The following is a 19,572-nucleotide window of genomic DNA, read 5'->3' on the forward strand; positions in this document are numbered from 1 at the left end:
TGGCCAGTGATTTGATTTCTATACCTCACAAATTACTCAAGCTCATCATAAATCTGTCCTTCCGCTGACGTTCGAAGTCGAATTATGCTCAAACTATGACCGATCTGAACTTACAATGTGTCGCCGGTATCTCAGCAGAAAAGGTAGCAAACCACATAGTTAAAAAATCCCTCTGGCAATTGTATCAGCTTAAACTTCACGCTTCTCACTTGTGTGTCGTCCCTTTACCATTTTCAAGGTCATCATGCACATATACATCAAATTTAAGATATAATTAGACTAGCTTCATCAAATCTTCGCCATTAGTTAAGGGAAGATACAACAAAAATAGGACAATATTTAAGCTGAATAGGCTTTACTCCGAGCTGCCACTGGCTTATAATTAATTTTCGGACCATATTCAATAGAAAGGTTACCTTGTCGGGAGGCAATAACTACAGGGGGAGGCACAATCCTTAGGAATTTGGATCATTTTACAAATGTCCTTTTTCGACACTCTGCGCCAAAAAGCGGCATCCGTTAAGTTTTTGGAAAGGCTAACTGATTCTTCCGAACCTTTGAGCAGAGACCAAAAGTTTCGACTCCTTCACAAGCTTCCTCAGGAAGAATATATTGTTGACGATACAAATGCCGACATTTCCGTCATACAGCCCGGCAGACGTGTTAGAAACACGAACGGCTCTAGTGAAGGCCCAAACGCAAACAATGCAACGTACGTTTATTCGGGACGTCTGTATTTAACGCCACACTATCTTGTTTTCAAAGATTCTTTCGATACTACATCGTGCTCGTTCACTATTAGTCTGAGCACTGTAAGAAAAGTGGAACGGGCTGCTTCTTCTTCATACGCAACGTCGTTGTCTCTAACACTTCATTGCCAGACAAGGATTGCAATTCAATTCATCGGACTGAGAAATCGAACCGAACTGTTTTGCCAACAGCTAAAAAAAGCTCTGCTCGAGAATGTTCCCAATACCAAAAGGTTATTACCATTTCTCGACACTTGTTACTCAGAATACCTTATTTCAAAAAATGTCTTGAACAAATCGGACGCTCGTCCACCGCCTTCCGGGCTAGGTCAAAAGTATAAATATCCGGGAGAGCTCTCAAAAGAGAAGCCGAAGCTCAAACTATGGTTCGACTATTTCCAAGACCAAGGTAGAAACCTGACGCTAGTGAAAAAGAGCCTTTTTTATAAGCTCATAAGGGTCGGAATCCCTAATCGTCTGAGGGGTGAAATTTGGGAAGTGTGTTCGGGCTCAATGTACTCCAGGTTTGCCAATCCCGAAGAGTATCGCACTTTGCTAGAATCTAATGCGGGCAAAGAGTCTCGTGCTATCGAAGAGATTGAAAAAGATTTGAACAGATCATTGCCTGAGTATGCAGCGTACCAAGATGAAACTGGCATTAGTCGGCTTCGTAACGTTTTAACCGCCTACTCTTGGAAGAACCCTGACGTTGGTTACTGCCAGGCCATGAATATTTTAGTCGCAGGATTATTGATTTTCATGACCGAAGAACAAGCATTTTGGTGCTTAGTGAGCATTTGCGATAACTACGTTCCGGGCTACTATTCCAGGACCATGTACGGTACACTGCTGGACCAAAAGGTCTTTGAATCATTCGTCGAGCAAAAAATGCCTGTCATGTGGGACCACATAGTGGAACACGACATTCAACTATCGGTGGTATCCCTTCCCTGGTTTTTGTCTTTGTTTTTCACCGCTATGCCTTTACCCTTCGCTTTCAGAATAATGGACCTTTTTCTGTTAAATGGTCCCAATGCGTTATTCCAGGTTGCCCTCGGGGTTCTTAAAGTTAATGGGGAAGAACTTCTTGAAGTCGACGACGACGGAATGTTTATCGCAATCTTGAAGAGCTACTTTCATACGCTCGAACAAAGCGCACATCCAGATTCTACCGATCCAAGGATTAAACAAATTACCAAATTTCAAGAGTTATTGGTTGTGTCTTTCAAAGAGTTTAGTAGTATATCGGTTCAGATGGTTGAACAACAAAGAGCTCGCTTCAGCAAAGACATTCAACACAACATAGAATCTTTTGCCAAAAGGACGCAACTGCGTAATCTACCACAAGTCCGCAACCTCACACAAGATCAACTATCGAACATCTACGATTTATTCTATCATTGTATCGAAAGTCACAAAATAAGCATGGGAACAGGATCATCATGTTTAGACTTTGAGGCTTTCATTCAATTTCTAAGCTCATTTTGTGACTGGTGTAAACCTGGTACCAGTGATCACATACCGCGATTCCGCAAGCAGAAAAGAGATTTTCTCAAGAGAGTTTTCTTGCAGTGGGACCGTGCATCTGCTGGAGAGCTGACTCTCAGTGACGTGGCCATTGGTCTGGATCGCCTACTGTCTCCTGACATCATGTCCACTATGAACAGCTTTTTTGCTTTCTTTACCGAGCCGGGTGTTGACGAGACCAGTGGTGAAGGCATTTTACAGATTTCTGAAGCGTTATTGTTTTTGACCGACGCGTGGAAGAGCGGGCGCATCGTGGACCAACTCACAAAACAGTCGATAATAGACGATATTGCAGATACAATAATTGAAGAAAACTCGAGCCAAGGCATTGCAATAAGTGATCTCGAGCTCCCCACCGGTGTTACCATTGATGAAGAAAAGTACAAACAAGAGCAGGCCGAGCGTTATCTACGAGCAGCGAGTAGTTTCCTCCAACGCTCTTTCGAGTATGCACGGGCATCGGAATCTAAGGAAGAAATTGACTTGCTTGACCTTTCAGATGACGAAGGCCATACCAGCGAGCATAAAAAGAAGAAATGGGAATCTCTAAAGGCAAATGCGGCTTTGAACCCTGAAAAGCGGTCGGTTATGAACGTGGCAACTTTTCGCATGATAATATTGGCCGACGAAACGTATGAGACGTTTTTCGCTCAAACGCTGAGAAATTCTATTCACGTTGACGAGAAAGTTGCAAACCTAGATGGACGCGAAAACGGCCTCAGAAACATGTTTGACGGACTTTTGGCAGACGGCAAACGTGTAGCATCTCAGGTTCGCCGTAGAGTTGATTCTGTCGCAACAAGAACCAGTGCATCGTCGGGCTCTGCGCTAGAAACATCGGAAAACCAGGACGAAATCGATGATTTTAGCACTGGCCACACTTATGAGCATGACGATTTACTCAAGAACGACTTAATCTCAATGGATGACGATGATAAAGAACAAGACCAGTCCGAACCGCAGCGTAAGAAGCTTGAGAACTTTTCATTTACCGAGCATTTGGACGCCAGAGATGACAGTTTTGTGGAGTTTGAAGCCTAAAAAGTTATGATTACATGGAGGTTAAATGTATCAAGTAACTGACATACCCAATAACAGACAGCCCATTTATAAATATTGAGTACCAGCTGATTCTTCCTCAGGATTAAAATGGACCCAAAGTTGTTTGACTAGGCCGGCTTTGTTTGGTGTGAGGCATCGAGCTAGACCGTCAGTGGTGATGGCCTTGGATTATTTCTGAACATTTAGAATGCCAGTTCTTGCCAAGCGTTCAACCAGACAGTTTTAACTGAAAGGTGATCTGCTATAATCGACTGAAGTGCAACCCTAAGAACTTTTCAATGAGTACTTTTCTCTCCAAGCAGGGGAAACTATTTTTCTTAAGCAATGCCATCCATTTGCAACTAAAACCAAGACCGGTTCAAGCTTCAATATTAGGTCATCTTTGCACCCTAAGAGCGAGAACAATACCTTTTGGTGGACAATCCAAATTCTTTTCGCAGACTTCGAGAATTGAATCCAGCTGGAGAGATCTCTTCAATGGTGCGGGAAATTCGCGATATGCAAGACTGAACAGATTTCAACAGTTTCAAAACGGTGGCAACAGATACAACAACGGCAATTCATTCGGGAACAACAGTCTGCGAAATGTGACAGTTGCCGGCGTTTTGTTCATGGGTGCATTTTTCGTTGGGGCTCCGTATCTATTCCAGCACGTTCCACCATTCACATATTTTAGGACACACCCTACACATTTGGTATACGGTCTTTTGGGCTTAAACTGTGGTGTATTTGCGCTCTGGCACGTTCCTAGATATTGGCGGTTTCTGCAAAGGTACATGCTTCTTGAAAAAGATAGTATTTACAGCAAATGGTCGCTAATTGGCAGTGCATTTTCGCATCAAGAATTTTGGCATCTGGGTATGAATATGCTTGCACTGTGGTCTTTTGGAACAAATCTTGCGACAATGATTGGACCTGGTAATTTTACTTCACTTTATATCAACAGTGCTATATTTGGTTCTCTGTTTTCGCTTTGGTACCCACGCATCGCCAGAATTTCAATGATGGCCCCAAGTCTGGGAGCCAGTGGAGCGCTTTTCGGTGTTTTTGGGTGTTTTTCATACCTCATTCCCCAAGCTAAGATAATGTTGTTTGTTTTCCCTATACCTGGTGGTGCATGGATTGCATTTTTGGGCTCTATGGTATGGAACGCGGCGGGATGTGCTCTCAGATGGGGTTCATTTGATTACGCAGCTCATTTGGGAGGTTCCGTGGCTGGTATCATATATGGGTATTTGATCTCTGAAAGGATTAAGAAAGAAAATCAGCGCCGGATGAGGAGACTTTCAGCATTTTAATGTCTGCGTAGGATTGACTGTAAATAGTTGCATTTAACTAACTAAGGAATAGTTGTTGGTGGTGGTGGAGAGATCCATCTTAGCACAGCCTACTTGGTAAAAAAACGTATCACACTTTGAGTTATTTGGCATGCCTTTTTTGCAGCTAGTGTGAATTCTTGTGTTAGTCCTGATAATGATCGATGAAGGCAGGTCATTGAGCAAGGTTTACCGTGAAATTACCAATGCTCAAGAGGAAGGCGAGGGGTTGGTAATATGATGGCGCGAGAAGCAAATCTTGATCAATAACGATGCAAGTCATGAGAAAGCTTGATCGAAAATCCTGAATATCTTGTTTTGGGTTCCAAATTATCTCCTTAGAAGCCCAGACCTCCCGGTATATCTTATGCTGATGATACTATCTATTTCCGTTTCAACAAACTTTCCCGCAACACAAAAAATCCGTCTTGTTTCTTATTCGCCAATTTGACGCTCTCCCAAGATCCGCTCCGCTCTCCAAGGCTTACATCCTGGATCTGATTTTCGGCCGCATTAACTAGGTCTTCAAATTCAAGCGGTTTGAAGGATCGCGGCAGTATTCTGGCATTTTTGGGATCCGTATCTTCCTTGACGTCCAGCGTCAGCAGTTTGTCCAAAAATACTAATTGATGGCCAAGTTTTGAGCGTAACGACTCCGCATCCTGTAGAGGTAGCCCGGAAAGCTTCAGGAGCCGTTCTACCATTTCAACAGAGGGCAATTCTTGCACATTTGTGTCCTGTTCCATGAATTCATTGATCGACCACTGCGGCGTTGCAACATATTGTTTAATTTCAGCCAAATCTTTGAATTTTGGCCCAATTGAGCTTCTTCTGTAGCTTCTTGTGAACAGTAACGTACATAGCTTCGTCCGCATAACAAAGTGTACTTCAGTGGTGGACTGAACGGCAACGAACCGATTATGCAGACGCTGTCAGATTGTCAGTTTAGACCTGATCCAGTCGACATTTTGTCAGTAACAGTGTTGATATTCCTAATCCGTATATAGTTATATAATATATTTGAGAAGTAGTTATCACGTGATGTGCATATTCTATAAAATGTTTGCAAGGATTGCTTTCGGGACCGCTTGAATGTTGTCAAAAGACCTCCAATGTCTGCTGGTTTAGCGACGAGTTGCCATTTCAGTTTTTTTTTCGTTTTTTGTGAAAATAAGCAAAATATTCTACGGTATCTCTACCTTCTATTGACGAGCCCCAGCCGGCACGGCCGAAGTATAGTAGAACACTTTTATGCATGTCAAAGCATGTCCTTCGTCTTCAACACCGAAATGAACACGATCCGGAGCGATGCAAATCGGTCCTCATCACTTTGTACTATTCTGTCATGGAATTTCAGAGGGCGCAAGCCAGAAGCGATCAACTACACGAGAAACCCCTTCAAGCTCGCATAGACTCAATCAAAAAATCTGGTCTTGTTCGATGCTGTCTTTTCCAAGCCGTTTTGGGGCTTTTATCTCATCTCAAAAACATTCGCTCTCGAAATAAATTGAAATATGAGAATTATTCACCAAGCATGAAGATACTATTCCATTTTAAAAACAAATATGACTTTCTAGTATCTTTCTTCATTCACACATGTAATTTTTAGATCATTTAAACCACTTCGAGATCCCGGCGCCAGGCAAAAACCATTTAGAAGAAACTTTTTTTTGAAGCATTGATCTTCTTAACAAATTCACCCACAGATAAAGACCAGTTCCAATTGACTAATATGACTCTTCGAGCCTTCCCTACTCCTTCCGGATCGACACCTCAACATCGAGTCAAGATGGAAATGTTGGTCACGTGATACTTAAATCCCGTGCATGTTTTCTTTTCCGTTCACAGTGCTTTTTTTTCTGTCCATAATAAAAAAAATTTGATGCCGCCTTTGAAGATGCGATGAGATGAGATGAGATGAACAAGTAAAGAGATCAACTTTTCTTCAACTGTCCAGCCCCAGCAATCAACAACACTCTGTAACTTGTTGCAGAATATATTGAACTAGTCTACTTTCACAAAGGTCTCTAGTGGTTATTTCAGCTTGTTTCTACGGTTCCTGGTTGTGATTTTATTGACAGCTTATATCTGAAAGATGAGAATTAAGAAGAAGAACGTTAGTGGTAATGCCAGAAACTTTGTGACCCGTTCACAAGCAGTCCGCAAGCTGCAGATCTCGCTTGCGGACTTCAGAAGACTCTGCATTTTCAAAGGTATCTACCCTCGTGAACCTCGCAACAAGAAAAAGGCTAACAAAGGCTCTACTGCTCCTACAACATTCTACTATTTCAAGGACATTCAATATTTGATGCATGAGCCCGTCTTGGAGCGATTCCGTGAACATAAGACTTTTGCCAAAAAACTGACGAAAGCATTGGGCAGAGGTGAAGTCTCTGCTGCCAAAAGACTCGAGACTAATCACACGACCTACAAGCTCGACAACATTATCAAGGAAAGATATCCCAGCTTCTCAGATGCACTTGGGGATATTGACGATGCCCTGAACATGTTGTTTTTGTTTGCTAATTTACCAGCCTCCGACCAAGTATCTGCACGGGTCACTCAAGATGCGCAAACTATCTGTAACCAATGGTTGGCTTACGTTTCTCGTGAAAGAGCCGTTCGTAAAGTGTTTGTTTCTATCAAGGGTGTCTATTACCAAGCTTCTGTCAAGGGAGAAGATGTCAGATGGCTTGTTCCCTACAAGTTTCCTGAAAATGTTCCCAGCGATGTTGACTTCAGAATCATGCTGACGTTTCTTGAATTCTACTCTACGCTGATGCACTTTGTGCTTTTCAAGCTCTACACTGACTCAGGTCTTTCGTACCCACCAAAATTGGATCTAACCAAGAACAAGATCATCGGCGGTTTGAGTGCCTACCTCCTGGAGAGCAACGAAGAGTCCTCAACTCTTGCCGCTCCACAACTTTCTGAAAACTCGTCAGAAGTAAAGGCTTTAGATTCCTCAGCTTTGTCCTCCGCTCTAAAAGCAGACAACGTTCAAGACGGCAGCGGGCAAGGTCACGATGAAGAAGACGACGAGGAAGCGGCAGATGAAAACAATGCGCTGGATACTTTCGAGGATAACAATAAGAACAAGGGTGACATATTGGTGCAGCCTGGTGAGTACGATTCACCTGCTGCCACCTTATTCTCTGACTTTGTCTTCTACATCTCTAGAGAGGTTCCGGTGGATATACTTGAGTTTTTAATCTTGTCCTGTGGCGGTTCGGTTATTTGTGAAGCTGCTTTGGACCAACTAGACTCAGTCAAGGATATCGATTTGTCAAAAGTTACCCATCAAATTGTAGACAGACCAGTTTTGAAGAACAAAGTCGTCTCAAGAACGTATTTGCAACCCCAATGGGTTTTTGATTCCATCAACAAGGGCGAACTATTATCTGTGAATAAATATCTTCCTGGTGAAGCTCTACCGCCACATTTGTCTCCATGGGGTGATGCCGGTGGTTACGATCCAGAGGCAGAACCTGTTGAGGGCGAAAGCGAAGGAGAAGATGACGTGGAAGAAGAAGTGGAAGAGGAAAACAGCAGTGTGGAGGATGGTTTAGATGCTGAAGCAGATGCAGATGAGGAAAGTGATGAGGACCTAGAAGTGCAGAAAGAATTAGAATTGGAAGCAAAGGGTATTCCTTATTCCGATGCCAAGGATCAGGAGAAAGACGAAAAGAAACCAAAGAAATCGGCTAAACGTAAGGTAACCGAAGAGGAAGAAGAAAAAGATTTGAAAACCATCATGATGAGTAACAAACAGCGGAAGCTCTACAAAAAGATGAAGTACTCGAATGAGAAGAAGGATGATCGTGTTGAAAAGCTGAAGCAGAAGAAGAAAGCAATCGCTAAGGCCAAATCGAAAATAAACGACTTGGAAAAATAAAGACTTTTAAATTGTTTTTAAAAGTCATTTCCGCACCCATCTCACTGTACATTTATGAATCGTCTATAAATTAAATAGGTCGAATAGCAAGCCACGGTCTCAAAAGAATCATGAGCTTTCTCCATCTCATATATCGTTAAGGTTCTCCAATCGTGAGTCCATTGATTTTCGATCTGGAATCGTGAGGTCTATGTATCCGCTAAGTTCTTTTTGAAGATTGAGTAGGGCATTCGTGCCGTTGTTTATACTCTTGATATCGGTGCTTTTAGCGACGTTCACAAAGGCCTTCACCATAAAACCACCTTTGGTCAATTGTCTTGTTATGCCAGCGTTGTCTATTTGCCATATTTTGGATAGTTCAAGATAGACATTGTGTTTCATATTGAATTTGACACCAATCACTAGCAGCCGATAGTCCAAAATGTAGCCCAGTTCTGAAAGAAAAGATGTAATGGAAGCTGAGCTTCCACCTGTTGTAGTAATAGTGCTTTCTGTGATTGCTTGCGACGATACTTTTCTGTTCGCCCCAGCAGGTGGAATATCTGAGATACTTAAAATCCAGGCACTATCAGATGCATCCCGCTCATCAACATCCATTTCATCAACGTCTATACTTCCATGAAGCATTCTTTGCAGAATTCGTAGGTCGAATCCCTTCAGCTCATCGTCGTCATATTTTCTAAGCATTCTGTGATCCCTCTGCTTGTTATCGGGCTCTAGGCAATCCAATGGTACCCCCTTGCATAGCTTCAACCGATTTTGCTCGATCAATTGATTTTTAGAGTTTGTTTGTTCAATATCAAAGCTAGGATTAGGTTTGAACATAGCTGTGAAGTTGTTGAATAGCACAGGAGGATTACCTGATAAATTGCAAAGAGTCGACGTACACAATTCATATGAGTCATCGTCAATTGCTGATGTCAAGCATAGCTGAAGAACCATTGTGGGCTCCACTTTTGGCTTGGTAACTTGAAATGCTGAAATTGTTTTTATACTCGATGACTACATCAATAATTCTAAATTCTATCTACCGTCTCTTTACTCTTAGAAAACAGAACCCAAACCAAGATTTCTCATAGTATCAATCCAACACTATGGCAGTCGATGTACCACGGTATGTGCGATGTGATGAACTTTCAAGCAGTTTGTCGAATATGTTGTAAACCTGATTGAATCGTGACTAACAAGTGTATATTGACATTTCAACAGCGAGGTTGTTCAAAAACTGATGTTTTTCACCGCAGCAATGGTGATTCTTCCAGTCTTATCTTTTTTCCTAGTGCAACAGGTTACCAGTAACACATTGATAAGTGGCGGGCTTGCTGCTTTAGCTGCTAACCTGGTATTGGTCGCATACGTGGTTATGGCGTTCAGCGAAGATACAGGAACTGAAGAATCTGAAAAGTTGAAGCCAGAGGAAAAGAAAAACAATTAAATGAAAAGGCACAAGGCAAAAACAAGAGCTACCTGCATTGGTTCAGCGAGCTTGAGTTTTCGGCTGTTTATCTTCGAATGTATCTATGTCCGAATTATTACGTAGTTTTGTTTTTAGAGTTAATTTTATATGAGCGTAATGATGTTACTGCCATACTGCGAAAATCCATCAGTTGGTCTTTTTGAGCGGATTCACGGGCTTCTCAAAAGCTCCGTAACTGATCTCCAGACTGGTGATCCAGGAGATGGCCACAGACAAGATGGCCAACAGGATTGCGGTGACAATCAAACAGCTGATCAATCCCTCTGTCCATAGCGTGCTTAATTCATCGCCGTTTCCGGTTGGAGAGCTAGGTGCGGGTTTTCTGTCCGGGTCCGAAACATCGATATCTGATGTTTTCGCCGTGTTCTTCACGTATGGTTCACCGACAGAGGGCACTTGGATGACGATATTGTCGATATTGACAAGTTCCTCTTCCAAAAACAGATAGACGGTTTCCAAATATTCGTCAAGACGTTCCAAGTCGTATGAAGCGTCCGAGAACTCGAATACAATAATGTCACTCTTACGGTCCACCTGGCTGTAAAGCGAGGGCAACGACAATTCCGGAATCTTTGAAACTTCGACAGTGGAAATATGAGCCACGTCTGTGAAAGAATCCTCCTCCCATACTTGCGTTACCAACTCTTCAAAAAACGTGGGTAAGAATCTTACTTCGGAAGGAACCTCGGCTAGTGCACTCAAAAGATCAAATTTTGAGAATCTGAAGCAAACTAAAGGTTCCTCTATATCACTAAAAGCTGATAGTTCCGTCCATGAGTCGATCTTGTCCTTGTTCAAAGCATCCTTGTAGCGCTGCGAATTGACCGCTAGAAAGCTTGTTCCCGCGGCCGAAACCTGCAGAAAAAATGCCACAGCAGCTAATAAACACTGTATAATCATGTTGGAGTGCTCTGCTTGACCCTAAAGAGCGTTATTCCCTATGTTTTGTGAACAATTAGGAGTCCACAGTTGAATTCGAAATAGTTCAAATATCATATCCCTTCAATAATTTATGTACAGGACTCTCATCCCACCGTATAAAATTTTCAGCCGACTGGAGGACTTACTTTGCTCGAGTAGAGAAACGCCTAGAGTTTTAGGTAGGTGGCAACTTGAAGAAATGTGAGAAGGTACATAAGGATAGAATGAACACTTATTGGCCCGCTTGCCAATCGAAGACATGATCAATACTATATTTGAGAAGCTCTAATGGTACTTATCTACCTTCAGTTCGAGCTTCTCTTGAGGATGAAATTCATGTATCTCTATATGTATGAGTTCAATTGTTTTTCATGTCAATCAATCTAATAGGTACTCTGGCCGAGTGGTTTAAGGCGCCAGGTCGAGGTCCTGGTCTCTTCGGAGGCGTGAGTTCGAATCTCGCGGGTATCATTATTTTTTAGAAAATCGAGTAAAGTAAGAGTAGTTCTCACACCATATGGAAGTGCTACTTTTTGTTGATGCTGCTTCTACGGTATGGGAACAGCTTTTTTTGGTTCACGACAGCTCTGTACAAGATGAAGCATCAATCTGAGTGAAGTTTAATCTGAATATGATATGACGACAGGTAAAATGTATTCGTTGGGTTTGGGACGAAGCGCAAATGTCTCTTGTAGGATAATGAGATTTTCTGCCATAGAAAGCGCTCCCAGTGCATGTCACAATCTGCTCTTGGAATATTACCAGGTGGTTCCAGACATCAAATATAAAGCTAGAGATCACGCGAAAAAAAGTGGGAAGTGAACAAAATCAGGTGTTGAGTTTTCTCATAGTTGCAGAAGTATCAGCTGAAAACGTCAGCGCGCGCGCGCTTACCACTTTTCCGTTTGGCTAGTAGTCGTTGCGATGCTACTCACGTGATCTCTGGAAAGTGGCTCTTTTCACATTACGGTGATGCAAAGCATCATCAAATTGAGCCAAATCGATCTTTCAGTCGACGAACTTCGATCCGCTCCACACCAGAGTTCTACCTGATCATCAAAATGTCCTTGGAGGCTATTCTCTTCGATAGATCGGATCTACAAAATGTGTCAGTCAAAGTTTTGGATCAATTGTTGCTGCCGTACACCACCGCATACGTCCCGATCAATACCATTGACGATGGTTATCGTGTTATCAAATTGATGCAAGTACGAGGTGCACCTGCTATTGCCATCGTCGGCTCACTTTCGGTACTCTCAGAAGCTCAACTATTAGGAAATGAGAATTTTACTCAAACACAGACTTTCTACGATACAAGTGATTTCGACAGGATCCGTTCAACTTTGAAGCAGAGGCTGGCATTTCTACTCGATAGTAGACCCACTGCAGTGAATCTTTCAAATGCTCTTTCTGAAATCGAAAAGATCTTGAAGAATTCCGACACTCTCGAGTCCTTCCGTCGCCAACTTTACGAATTCGTGTGCCAACTGATTGACGATGATCTCTCGAACAATGTGAAAATGGGCAATAACGGTGCTGAATTTTTGCTAAAACAATTGAAGAGTGAAAGTTTTGACCAAGACTTTGCTGTTCTAACCATTTGTAATACGGGATCGTTGGCCACATCTGGCTACGGTACCGCTCTAGGTGTGATTCGTTCACTGTGGAAAGATGCCAGTGCTCAGCTTTCCCAAGAGCAAAACTCCGACAAAAAACGTAAAGTGGACCGTGGGGGTGCCAAGATGACTCATGTTTTCCCTCTGGAGACTCGTCCTTACAATCAAGGTTCGCGATTAACCGCCTACGAGCTCGTGCACGACAACATTCCTGCCACTTTGATTCCCGACAGTTCAATCACCTACCGCATAGCTACGAGCGATATCCCCATCAAGGCGGCATTTGTGGGTGCGGATCGGATCGTGCGCAATGGGGACACTGCGAACAAGATAGGCACATATCAGCTGGCCCTCATTTGCAAGCAGTTTGGCATCAAGTTTTTCGTAACTGCTCCCAAGACCACAATAGACAGCGTTACAGAAACGGGTGCGGGCATAGTAGTCGAGGAACGGAAGGCAGACGAGTTTAAACACGTTGCAGGAACCGTTATTGACGGTGCTACTGGAGAGCCACAACTGTCCGGGGACGGCAAACCGATGGCCGGAAAAGTAGGAGTGGCTCCCGTGGGTGTGTCAGTTTGGAACCCAGCGTTTGACGTAACGCCCCACGAGCTTATAGATGGGATTGTTACGGAAGTGGGCGTGTACACGAAGGATGCGGAGGGAAATTTCGATCTCACCGATCTTTTCGAGTGATATAGAGGGGCCGTTGTAGTGTAGGTAGATTTTACAATTAACAGGTTGAACAAGATCGATGGGCAAAGTAGAAGATCGGTTGTACAGATTTCATGCATGTCATTTATTTCAAAAGTCGCGTGGTGAAAGCTATTTTTCCAACACTTTGTCCAAGGCATCTTAAAGTGCAAATAGGTCGCTAAAACAATGAAAATGGAAAATCACCAACCTTCTGTTCCCAGACTTGAATGTGAAGGATACAGCCCTGAAAAATGCAAAATTCTGTGCGATTTCCATTGGTCGCTGGCTTGATGATACTACATAGCTCTGCATCGAATCCCCCTGGTAAACGGACTCACAGCAGAGATATCATTACATACGTCAGCGTCGTCGAAGGTTGTGACACATTTTTCAAGTGGTCGAAAACAAAGCTCGTCTTGCGTTTTCCATGGACAGGAAGTGCAAAGAATTGTCCATGAAGATGCTAGGGGTGGTCAAAATGGAATTTCCCCGCTGAAAGTCGCCCTACTTCTTTTGACTACATACTAAAATGAACTCCCTGAGTTCCTGCTCTTTCTACGTTTACCGGGGGGCAGTACTTTATAACATGCCAGCTAGTGCCAGGGCCTTTCCTTCTTTCAACAAGGTTGAGAACGGCTGCTCAGCTCGTTATAGGAACTTCCTGAGTATTGTGTGTCATCCACTACTTTTCTCTTAGCTTCGAGGAGTCACGTGAACAAATGGAAATATATAAGAAAGGATATCATAACTAGTTGAACATGTCTGTTTTGAGAGTCTTCAGCACCCTATTAATCAGAGTCCAGTCACTATTTTCTCCCTTGGTAGCAAGAGATCTCGGTATCAGAGTGCCGTGTTTACATTCCATGTTCTCATTCCACCGATAACTAATATCACACTATGCAAAACCAAACCGCTCATTTCATGGAAAAACGTGACCCCATTTCACGGATTTGTTTATTTTAGACCCTGTGAGAAACAAACTTGAAAAACTTGAAGGACCGTAATCACATGATGAATGCGATGGGCTACTTCATGGAGGTAGTCGGAGATAACAAACAAAAAGACGGTCTAATCTGCATTTCAACACCCACAGCTGATGCATAGTACTGCACCATGCCACCCTATGACGCTAGTATCTGTAATTCACTGTACTGACTGCACCCATGTTGTTCTCAAGGTCGCCCTCAGATCATCACTTAAAAATCCTACAACAACGAGATGTTCTGAAAATGAAGAGAACCTACCTGAGCTTATAAGTAGCGTGTTAGACAATGTCCTTCCCCTCGCCTGTACTTTTACGAGTTATCAATACCACTAATTGATCACACATGGTGCCCTCTAATGTACTCACAACGGGCATCCAAACACCCCTCAACATACTAATTGTTGGTGCGGGCGTTTGCGGTCCAGCCATAGCCTTCCTCCTCCAAAAAGCAAATCACAGACACAACATCACTATAATGGAACGTGGATCCACACTACGTGCCGCTGGGCAGCAAATTGACCTAAAAAACGAAGCACCTTTCATCCTTGAAAAGATGGGCCTTTTGGATAGAGTCAAGGCTTGCTGTGTCAACGAGACAGGGCTTGAAGTTGTAGACGCTAATGACCGTCAAGTAGCTTTCTTTGGGGTCAGCCCCTCTGACGAACGTGGACTCACTTTAACGAGCGAATTCGAACTGATGCGTGGAGATTTTGTCGGTGTGCTGTACGATGCTAGCATCGAACAGGATACAAAGCTGAAAAGTATCGAGGGCTACAGACAGGGCTTGCAGTACAAATTCGGGGAAACTGTCGAGAAACTAGATCAGACCCCACAGGGTCCCGTCGACGTCACGTTTTCGTCGGGCAAGTACGGCGGCCGTTACGATCTAGTCATTGGCGCGGACGGTCAGGCTTCACGCACCAGACGTATGATGTTTGGGGAGAAAGCCAGTGCCGCGTCGTTTCATCCATTGGGTATTCACGGTGCGTACTTCAGCATCCCAGGGATCAAAAATGAGGGCAGTATTGCCAAAGTATTCTTCAGCACGGGACGCAAAATGGTCTTTACCAGACCAAGCGATAGGCCAACTACTGGTGTATTGTTTTTCTTGAGGGGTGATTTTGCTCAGCTGGACGAGTGTTACCATCAATCCATCGCCGCTCAAAAAGCAGCTTTTACTGCGATCCTCGACGGTTTTGAATGGCAAAAGGATCGATTTCAGAAGGGCATTGAGAGTACAGACGACTTTTATGCCACCAAATTGGGCCAGATAAAGCTTAAAACACTTTTCAAAGACCGAACTGTTCTTGTGGGCGATTCAGGATACGGCCCGAGTCCCTTCACCGGTTTGGGAACGACCCTAGCGCTCCTTGGAGCGTACACGCTGGCAGGTGAGCTCACCAAACATGGTGATAATATGGGGGAGGCGTTGAGGAATTACGAAAACAAAATGAAGCCCTTCATTCAAGAGTATCAACAGATCCCTTCGACAGCTTTATCTTTGGTTTTCGTGTCTTCGAGGCCTGCAGTATGGCTCTTAAACCAGTTTGCTTGGGTTCTGTCGAAATTTAGCACGATGATGCCACAGCGACCTAATGTGATCGATTACAGAGGCCGGCTTCCAGAGTATCCAGAGCTGCGTCTCGTTGACGATACTCAGAAGTAACGTGTTACATTGATCTCAAAGCAATCAGAAACCCAGAAAGTCTCTACGAGAATATTGCAACTCCGTTGTGAAAGAATTGATGCTTTCATGTTGGCTCGATTGCTCCTGTATAAACTTGCTAAACTGACTCGCTGTTACCTAAAGGCCAACGCACTCATGAGATCCGTTCATTTGTTCACCTCCGACGGCTGGCAGGTACCAGACAAGCTTCTTCCATGTACATAAATATACCCTCGTTATTACAAAAATAGCGATACGATGCAGAAACTAAATCTTTAACGCTTACGATGATTGGTCGCAGATAATGGTGAAAGAATGAACTTGACTTTGCTGACTTACCAGCTATTGGTAGTGTTCCTACTTTAACATTGTCATTACCACAGTCACTTCATACGCTTCCGTCGTTGGAAAATTGTGACACTTTCCAATTAACAGACGCACCTTAACGATCACCAACAATACCACTCATAAAGCAAGCCAAACCGCAGGTTTGGCACTCAAATCTGCATCAAACCGGACGCAATGGATTATAAAGAACTCCCAATTTTGTATTACTGAGGTGAGCAACGTTTGAGGGCCAGTTGGGAATCATTTAGTGTAAGTTGGACGTTTGAAACCCCTGAGTGATACATCTCGCACGCAACAGACGCGCATACAAGCATAAATAAACTGACTTTCTCAGTATCTGTAAAAGGCCCATTGAAAGCTCAGGGAAGTAAAGCCAAAAATGCCAAAAAGTAAAAGAACTCCTCATAGGGGGCTCGAACCCCTGACATTTCGGTTCCTTGCAAGCGGTGCTTAAAAGCCGAACGCTCTACCAACTGAGCTAACAAGGACGAGTTCTCTCGGAACCGCAACAAAGACAAGCGCTACTATCCAATTGAACTAGTCATAAAAAGGGTGCCGCTTCGTTAGGCTTTAACGCGACGTGCTATCGTTTGTGAGTCTTCAGGCCAATGCAACGGTGCTAGTGGGGATCTGTTTCCCGCCTAACGATGAGTCCCACAATTTTGGCATTTCAAGGGAGACCAGTGATATGCATTCATAACAAGGACCACAATCTCCCCGTTTTCCAACATCGGACGTCACAATAACTCATTTCACACCCATAACGGATTCTGTTCCCACGCACAGGTTGTCTTATGTCTCCGTTTCCAGAGCGGTCAGCTGACCGCTGTTCGCCAATATAAATGAATTACTGCAACAGCTCATCGCGACTTCCTAATAGGGCAATGGGTAAACATCAACAAATGCTCGAGGGACGTTAGCCCTAATTGGTCGTGGTCGAACCCAAGCCGGAAAGATCCAAACACACAAACAGGCTCCCACACAGCAAAAGGCCAGATACGGAAACGCTGGAACAGTACGTCAGCATCCCCAAAGAGTTTTTTCACTACTTTGAATCCCTGGTTTGGTAAATCTTAAAAGCATCTCTGCCATATCCAACCTCTGGACTTGGTATTCCTGTGGTACAAAGATCACCGAAAGTCTGTGGGCGGAATCCGATTCAGGCAAAACGGAAACATCGTACAGACACAGAAACAAACTGCAGACACTTTGCTTGTTCAAGATAGTAGGATTTTTTTCCCTGCAAACTGAGATATACTTATAAGCATTTTTCAAGATCTACGCATTGGTGAGGTCCTGAATCTGAATCGTTTCTCCTTTGTGCTTTTCTATCACTGGTCAAGGTTCCAAGTGTGTGTGTGTCAAGAAGAATTTAATATTCTAACTTTCCAAAACGTTCTCAACGTCCCTCTAGTTCGAAGCTTGCATTTCCCAGTATCTGGCGAACATCTCAAGCTGTCAGCAACCAGCGAGCTAGAAATCTACATTTTTCTTCATAGCAGCAACCTGTTCGTCGTATCCTTTTCCCCAGCAGAAGCCGGTTGTAAAAAATAGCATCTCTGCCCAGTCATGTCTTTTGTGCCCAATGAAAACTCCCACGATGCCAGACCGCGAACATTGAAGTCCACCCGCGCTGCCTTAAACAATGTTACAAACACCACCATTGCCCAAGAAGCAAAAACATCGAATTCGAGTGCCCGCTCGTTGGGTAAAGCGCTACGCACCGCAAGGTACAGGCTGCAAAATGCTAAATCAGCCGGCTCTCTGATTCCACAAGCGAGACGTGAGGAAAATGAACTAGAAGGCTCGTCAGTAACTTCAAAAAACCCAAATCGGTCCAGTATGAGCTCCATAAGCACCACAAATGTCACAAGTGCAACTTCATCAGAAGTTGACAAGGAAAACATGGACCCGTATGTTAGGAAACTTCCCAGTATTGATGAAGAACAACAGCTGTCTCAACCGCAATCGATATCGAGTTCCAATGACATGCTCAATTACAGCACGAACCAAACAATGCTCAAGGATGCGGACCACAGTAGTGTGATGCAAACAGAAATTCCAAGCAGTATGGATGAAGAACATGCCAATGAACAACATCCCGATGAACTTGCAGAAGCATTAGGCGATGTTAGCAAAAAAAGGCCAATATCGACGGTGGTAGAACATGATGAACCTAAGAAGTTCAAGGTGTGCGCCAAGGGTACAGAGTATGAGTGGGAAGATCTTGATGCTGAAGACGCCAGTGACCCGTTTATGGTCAGCGAATACGTCACAGAAATCTTCGAATATTTACACAAACTCGAAATAATGACATTGCCCAACCGCCATGATCTTTACAAACACAGTAACATTCGACAAAACAGAGATATTCTAGTAAACTGGATGGTTAAGATTCACAATAAATTTGGGCTACTTCCGGAGACACTTTATCTCTCTTTGAATATCATGGACAGATTTCTCTGTAAAGAGCTAGTACAACTAGAAAAGCTACAACTAGTAGGCACTGCATGTCTTTTCATTGCCTCTAAATATGAGGAAGTCTACTCGCCCAGCGTCAAGCATTTTGCATACGAAACTGATGGTGCATGCGATGAAGATGAAATAAGAGAAGGTGAAAAGTTTATTTTAAAGACACTCGAGTTCAATCTCAATTATCCCAACCCAATGAACTTTCTAAGAAGGATTTCGAAGGCAGATGATTACGATATACAATCTCGAACGCTTGCGAAATACCTTTTGGAAATATCAGTAATTGATTTCAGATTCATCGGAGTTTTACCGTCCCTATGTGCTGCAACGGCAATGTTTCTTTCAAGAAAAATGTTGGGAAAGGGAAAATGGGATGGTAATCTGATTCATTACAGCGGCGGTTACACAAGAGAAGAGCTCGCTCCCGTGTGCAACATGGTGATGGACTATTTGGTTCAGCCTGTGATTCATGATGAATTTTTCAAGAAATACGCATCCAGAAAGTTCATGAAAGCATCGGTTATTTCAAGACAGTGGGCCAAAAAAGTTGTTGCCCACGGTTACGACATCATGACTTTGCATGAAACTTCAGAATGATCAAGGTGAGAAGATTGACAACAACTATCGACACGCTCTAAGCTTCTGGTTGAATATACCCTTTACCTGTAGTTCCAGAGTGGTAAACAAAAAAAAAACAAACAAAAACGGAACAAACACACACACATACACAGGAGGAAGCAAGAAACAGGAATAAGAAAGTTTATTCTCAATTGTTTCCGAGTTTCCTCCGCTAATTTCAGTTCTAGGTGATGATCAAAAAACCAGTCTTGATACACCTTCAC

General features: G+C 43.4%; 10 protein-coding genes and 2 non-coding genes across 12 annotated transcripts; 8 read left to right on the top strand and 4 right to left on the bottom strand.

The window, feature by feature from the left end:
- Window positions 1–479: 479 nt before the first annotated feature.
- MDR1 (LALA0S01e14268g1_1) lies at window positions 480–3,317 on the top strand (the record flags this gene model as incomplete). Its single annotated transcript, XM_022774762.1, has 1 exon — window positions 480–3,317. The coding sequence occupies one exon, from the start codon at window positions 480–482 to the stop codon at window positions 3,315–3,317; it is 2,838 nt and encodes a 945-aa protein (XP_022626827.1).
- Window positions 3,318–3,616: 299 nt separating this feature from the next.
- PCP1 (LALA0S01e14290g1_1) lies at window positions 3,617–4,636 on the top strand (the record flags this gene model as incomplete). The annotated part of the gene is made up of 1 exon (XM_022774763.1): window positions 3,617–4,636. One exon carries the CDS (start codon window positions 3,617–3,619, stop codon window positions 4,634–4,636), a length of 1,020 nt encoding a protein of 339 aa, XP_022626828.1.
- A 401-nt stretch (window positions 4,637–5,037) lies between these two features.
- GTF1 (LALA0S01e14312g1_1) lies at window positions 5,038–5,529 on the bottom strand (the record flags this gene model as incomplete). Its single annotated transcript, XM_022774764.1, has 1 exon — window positions 5,038–5,529. One exon carries the CDS (start codon window positions 5,527–5,529, stop codon window positions 5,038–5,040), a length of 492 nt encoding a protein of 163 aa, XP_022626829.1.
- A 1,220-nt stretch (window positions 5,530–6,749) lies between these two features.
- NOP7 (LALA0S01e14334g1_1) lies at window positions 6,750–8,549 on the top strand (the record flags this gene model as incomplete). The annotated part of the gene is made up of 1 exon (XM_022774766.1): window positions 6,750–8,549. The coding sequence occupies one exon, from the start codon at window positions 6,750–6,752 to the stop codon at window positions 8,547–8,549; it is 1,800 nt and encodes a 599-aa protein (XP_022626830.1).
- Window positions 8,550–8,675: 126 nt separating this feature from the next.
- On the bottom strand, window positions 8,676–9,491 carry SRB5 (LALA0S01e14356g1_1; the record flags this gene model as incomplete). The annotated part of the gene is made up of 1 exon (XM_022774767.1): window positions 8,676–9,491. The coding sequence occupies one exon, from the start codon at window positions 9,489–9,491 to the stop codon at window positions 8,676–8,678; it is 816 nt and encodes a 271-aa protein (XP_022626831.1).
- A 152-nt stretch (window positions 9,492–9,643) lies between these two features.
- VMA21 (LALA0S01e14378g1_1) lies at window positions 9,644–9,984 on the top strand (the record flags this gene model as incomplete). The annotated part of the gene is made up of 2 exons (XM_022774768.1): window positions 9,644–9,663; window positions 9,759–9,984. 2 exons carry the CDS (start codon window positions 9,644–9,646, stop codon window positions 9,982–9,984), a joined length of 246 nt encoding a protein of 81 aa, XP_022626832.1.
- A 168-nt stretch (window positions 9,985–10,152) lies between these two features.
- VOA1 (LALA0S01e14400g1_1) lies at window positions 10,153–10,926 on the bottom strand (the record flags this gene model as incomplete). The annotated part of the gene is made up of 1 exon (XM_022774769.1): window positions 10,153–10,926. One exon carries the CDS (start codon window positions 10,924–10,926, stop codon window positions 10,153–10,155), a length of 774 nt encoding a protein of 257 aa, XP_022626833.1.
- A 410-nt stretch (window positions 10,927–11,336) lies between these two features.
- Window positions 11,337–11,418, top strand: LALA0_S01e14422r. The gene has a single exon. It is a non-coding gene; the product is annotated as a tRNA-Leu (tRNA).
- A 590-nt stretch (window positions 11,419–12,008) lies between these two features.
- On the top strand, window positions 12,009–13,259 carry MRI1 (LALA0S01e14444g1_1; the record flags this gene model as incomplete). Its single annotated transcript, XM_022774770.1, has 1 exon — window positions 12,009–13,259. The coding sequence occupies one exon, from the start codon at window positions 12,009–12,011 to the stop codon at window positions 13,257–13,259; it is 1,251 nt and encodes a 416-aa protein (XP_022626834.1).
- A 1,328-nt stretch (window positions 13,260–14,587) lies between these two features.
- LALA0_S01e14466g (LALA0S01e14466g1_1) lies at window positions 14,588–15,910 on the top strand (the record flags this gene model as incomplete). The annotated part of the gene is made up of 1 exon (XM_022774771.1): window positions 14,588–15,910. One exon carries the CDS (start codon window positions 14,588–14,590, stop codon window positions 15,908–15,910), a length of 1,323 nt encoding a protein of 440 aa, XP_022626835.1.
- A 746-nt stretch (window positions 15,911–16,656) lies between these two features.
- Window positions 16,657–16,746, bottom strand: LALA0_S01e14488r. Its single transcript is given in 2 exon segments — window positions 16,657–16,693; window positions 16,709–16,746. It is a non-coding gene; the product is annotated as a tRNA-Lys (tRNA).
- Window positions 16,747–17,827: 1,081 nt separating this feature from the next.
- On the top strand, window positions 17,828–19,327 carry LALA0_S01e14510g (LALA0S01e14510g1_1; the record flags this gene model as incomplete). The annotated part of the gene is made up of 1 exon (XM_022774772.1): window positions 17,828–19,327. The coding sequence occupies one exon, from the start codon at window positions 17,828–17,830 to the stop codon at window positions 19,325–19,327; it is 1,500 nt and encodes a 499-aa protein (XP_022626836.1).
- Window positions 19,328–19,572: the final 245 nt, after the last annotated feature.

Source organism: Lachancea lanzarotensis, scaffold LALA0S01 (assembly GCF_000938715.1).
Source record: "Lachancea lanzarotensis genome assembly LALA0, scaffold LALA0S01, whole genome shotgun sequence".
Taxonomy (NCBI): Eukaryota; Fungi; Ascomycota; class Saccharomycetes; order Saccharomycetales; family Saccharomycetaceae; genus Lachancea; species Lachancea lanzarotensis.